At 54.8% G+C, this 4,708-nt stretch overlaps 1 protein-coding gene across 1 annotated transcript in view; it reads right to left on the reverse strand.

Moving 5' to 3' along the window:
• The window catches only part of VRK3 (VRK serine/threonine kinase 3), an 8,640-nt gene extending 8,284 nt beyond the window's left edge, over positions 1 to 356 (reverse strand). Inside the window, 3 exon segments of the mRNA XM_041407563.1 lie at positions 1 to 5; positions 7 to 144; positions 219 to 356. The exon segment at positions 1 to 5 is cut by the window's left edge and continues 144 nt beyond it. Of these exon segments, the coding sequence (XP_041263497.1) occupies positions 1 to 5; positions 7 to 144; positions 219 to 319 (244 nt within the window). The 5' untranslated portion in view covers positions 320 to 356.
• Positions 357 to 4,708: the final 4,352 nt, after the last annotated feature.

The following is a 4,708-nucleotide window of genomic DNA, read 5'->3' on the forward strand; positions in this document are numbered from 1 at the left end:
CTGGGGGCCGGCGGCGGGCTCGGGGCCCGCGCTGCGGGCTCGGTGTGCTCCTCGGGTGGCGCGGGCAGCCTCCCGCCGCAGGCCGGGCAGAAGCGGAACGCGGGCTCCACGGCGAGCCCGCACTGAGGGCAGAACCGGTCGGGCCTGCGGGACACGGACAGCGTCAGAGCCCGTCCGCCGCCCCGCTACCACCTCCCCGCTCCCGCCGCCCCCAGCACCTAAGGGAGCCGCCGGACAGCTCCGCCCGCGGCCGGTCCGGGGTCTGTGTCCGTGTCCCTGCCCCCGTCCCGCGCCGCCCGCGCGCCCTCCTGCCCGACATGGCCCCGCCGCAGCAGCCCGGGCCCGCCCGCCGCGCCACCACCGCCACGGCGCAGGCGCCCCCCGGGCCGCGCCTCGGCCGGGCGGGACAGCGGAGCTGCCGTAGGCGATCGGGGGCCGCAGGGCACATTGGCATCTGAAGGGATACGGGGACTGGGAGCGAACACCGGGGATCTGAGGGGACACGGGGACTCCTGAGGGGACATGCGGGCTTCTGAGGGAACACCGCACTTGTGAGGGAATACCGGGGATGTGAGGGGGCAGCGGGGTCACGACGACCCCGCAGCCCGTGGGCTCCCGTGGCCCGGCCGGGCAGGGACACGGGTGGTGAGGCCGCCCCGGTGGGCCGGCGAGCCTCGGGATCCCCTCAGGCTGTGCTCCCAGCGCTGCCTTCTGGGACCGAGTGTTTTCACATTACTTTGTAAAAGACACCAGAGAACTGCTCAGAAAGGAGCCTAGGACTGCGGGACAGGCGCTCACAGGTTAATGAGTGCAGGAGTTAATGTGTGGCACAGGGCTGTGTATTCAGCGTATGCATCTGTGTATCCCATCCCTTGTGTACATCCTACACCTCAAGCAGGCACCGTTTCCATAAAAGAGGTGTAGGTGGACTTAAACCTTTCCCATCAGGTGGGCTGAGGCCAGGGTTTGCCTGGAGAAGGTGCCTGGCTTCTGAGCCCCCACAGCAAGGGATAGCGGGTGAGGTGGGGGCAGTAGGGACCTGGTTCTTGTCCCACAGAACATCTCACATGTAAAGATGTTTTTCAGAGTCCATCCCAGTGAGCCATGGAACACCAGCCACTGGGCACGCGCAGGAGCAAAGCAACAGGACCTGGAAGGCAACTGCTCATTTCACGAAGAGCTGAGTGGAGCAGCTGCTCCCACAAAAGCTTAGCGTGAAGTAGGAGTGAGCTCTGTGTGCCAATGGTGGAAGGTGGAGCAGTGGTGGAAGGCAGCATGAAATAACCCCTGGGGTATGAACCCCCTGACTGAGCCCATCATGGGGCTGCAGGACTTGGAAGAAGCATCTCAGGCTGTCCTGCACAGACCTCAGTCTGCCACAGGCTGGTCACCCTTTCTCAATTGCTCCAAACGCCAGGACGTGTTCCTGATAGTCACTAAGCACACAAAAAGTCCCAGCAAAGCCAGAACTCTGCCAAATGACTCTGGGAAGCTTGGCATGCGCTTGTATTGGTTTCTGCGGCTGGTTGCTGAGATTTTTTTGAAGCACCTGGACACTGTCAGGAACGACAGGGCAGGCTGGAGTGTTTCTTCCATTCCTGCCCACCATGGCCATCAGGACACTGCACTCCACAATCACTCTGTTATTTCCCCTGGCATTACAGGCAGCAGCAGAACATTGAATTGCCTCATCTCACTGCCAGCCCCCTGCACAACCACTTCAGTTCCAGCTCTGTCCATATCCTATCCAGGTACACCCTCAATTCATTTGTTAACCAAAGCATACCCTCAGAATTTTGACAGAAAATAAGCAGCCCTTTATCAGATTTGCTTGAATTTACCTTAACAGGCTGGTGGGTGGTGTTTAGCTTCCCCTAATTCCTGAACCAAGATCATTGTCCCCAAGCCCTCCAAAGTAACCAGTGGCTCAGCCAGGAATGCCTTAGTTCAGCACATTTATGAAGTCTTCCAATTACCATTTTAATTTTTTAAACTTAAGCTGTTAATTCTTGGTCATTGCTCTATCATTTCATTGGTGGTTGCCTAGGGAACAGTGATCACGACCTGATTACATTTAATTTGGGGAGAGAAGAATCCATGCAGTAAACAGAAATACAGGGTGCTTTAAAAAGTCAGACCCCAAAAACACAAGAAAAACAGAAAACAGAGTGACAGGGAAAGGCAGACAGAAAATAGTGGGAAAAGGCAATTCTTTAAGATGTATTTCAAGAGCCACCAAGCCAGCATCAGAGAAGAGAAACTTCCATCCTACTTAGTGCGGTATTGAAAGTAATAATTAGCAATAAAAAAGAAACCCATAATAAATAGATGAAAAGGGAAATAATTAACAAATTTCTCCATTTCATAACTGATAATTTGCATCAACAGGGCAATGTGGGTGCCTGCAGTCACTCCGTAGGGGATTGTGTCTGCAGCACTGCACCTTTTGCCTGGTCTCAGCAGGAATTTGCTCTCTCTTTCCTACCTCGAGCATTGAAAACCAATCTGGATTTTGGGCTGCAGAGGGCTCTGGCTCCTGGAGAGCCTCTGGAGAGCAGGACAGAGCAGATATCGAGGTCACCTTTGGTTCTTTGAATCTTCCAGCTCTCAAGTCCTTGGGTGAGGTGCCAGGGCCTCACCACCCTTACAGGGAAGGATTTACCTCTGGATAATTCCCTGTTGCACTGCCCGCCCATCTCACCCATTAGCCATTATTTAAAACCCCTCCCAGGGTTTCATTCCAAGGGTTTGCACCCCAGTTTTGTTCTCCTTTAACCAGAGCTCATCTGTCATGGAGATGCTACCTCTATCCCCCAAGTTTCTCTTGAAAACTGAAATTTCTCTTGTAAGCTGAAATTTACCCCCATACTCAGCAACCTGCAGCACTGCCTGCCCTATTCCAGCTTCCTCGAAAGCAGTGGGTTAGGTGAATTTTTAACTCTCCCTTGTTCTCAGAAGAGGGAAAAGTATAAATTTTTAGGAAAAAACCTGTCTTCCTGTGGCTTTTGCGTGTTGAGGATGGCCTGACAGAGTCACAGAATATCTGAGTTGAAAGGGACCCACAAGGATCATTGAGTCCAACTGCAAGTCTGTGCTGCTGTGCCCTCTGGGAAAGTGCAGACAGCTGGGGTGGCAACAGAAAGATCCTTGTCTCCCCCCTGCAGGAGTTTCCTTTGTGCCAGCTCAGTTATGTCTCCCTTATCTCACCCTTGGCTTCCCAGCACACTGCCAGCAGCCCAAACACATGACTTATCGGATTTAGGTGCTGGCAGAGATCTTTGAGCTTGACAGAATGCCCAAAGCTGCCAGTTCTTCAACCTCTTAATGAAATGAGGCTGTTCCTTTTCATTTACACACCTCTTGGATCCTGAAGTGATGCCTCTTGAGAAGCCATGCTAGAGTCCTGGGAGAGGCCTTGGAACCCTTTCAGCTCCAAATTGTCAGGTCCAATCCAGCAGCTTTAAGAGGTCTTGGCTGTTGGCACACCCATGGGAATTGGCCCTGGGGACAGCAGCTGCCTCTCTGGGCTGAAGGGACAACCAGGCTGCCTTAGGGCAGTGCAGGCAGAGCCTGCCCATGTGTCCATGGCCTCTCCATGCTGCCTCTTCAGCTCCCACCTCAGCGGGAGGCTCACCCAGGCACAGAGGAGCAATGGTTGCTGAAATTCCCAGCCATGTCTCCTCCAATGCTGGTGGTGCTCCGGGGTCTGTCAAGGGCCTGGAGCTCTGTAACCCCCAGCAGGGACACAGGGACACCCTGGGGACACTTTGCTGGAGACTGGTGTGGATAGAGACTGTGCCAGCTCCCTGCAGAGAACTGCCAGGGAAATCACACTTGAGGAGAAGAGGGATTGGGAAGAGCAGCAGGTATTCTGGAAAGCCTCCTCCTGTGTCATCCTTCCCAGCCCATGGAGATTTTCCTGTGTCTGAGCACTCCGAGGGGAGTCTGTTTCGCTGTGCATCTTCTCAGCACTTAAAGCGCAAAGCGATACACCAAGAGACTCCAACCTGGCAGCCAAGACTGGGGGGCTGCAAGCTGGCATGCCTTGGGGTGAAAGGGAATAGGGGCCCCACCCTTGGGGAAAAGAAGCCCAAGACATCTGGTCCTTGGCAAGTGTGGGGGCACCAAGAGAAAGTATTAGATCCACTCATCCTCTTTAATCGGAACCACCATCCTGGCATTTTACTCCTGGGCAATGACACTCCAGGGTAAAAGTGCCAGTCTCAGGGCTGCACCATGCAGCACTGCAGCAAAGTTAAGGATGGGAAGAAATGAGGACAAGATGGAAAACGCTCTCAACAGAAGTGGGTGTGTCTTTCCTTGCACCACAACTCCTGGGATATGTCCAGGGAAGGCCTTGCTGCATGTCCCTGAGCCACCAGCTGCTCTGGAGGAAGGTGCCACTGGGCATCATGGGGTGTGTGCCCTGCTCATGCTCCTTCCTCCCACACAGGGAGCAGCAGGATGCTGGGATGGAGGACAAGGAGCAATGCAGATGTGGTCACACAAGGACAGTGGTAGTGAATCCCTTGCCTGGATACTGCCCAGGATGGCAGGGCCATGAGGGTAGCAGAGGAACTGAAAGAGGAATTACTTAACCAAGTTCTTCTTCCCAACATCTGCATTTGGCTGCTGGCTGAGAGATGAGGAGCCAGAGCACCCTGTGCCAGGCCCACGCTGGCATGGCTGCCCTGGGCACTCACTGACA

This window comes from Onychostruthus taczanowskii, unplaced genomic scaffold (genome assembly GCF_017590055.1).
Source record: "Onychostruthus taczanowskii isolate IOZ18803 unplaced genomic scaffold, ASM1759005v1 scaffold10, whole genome shotgun sequence".
NCBI lineage: Eukaryota > Metazoa > Chordata > Aves > Passeriformes > Passeridae > Onychostruthus > Onychostruthus taczanowskii.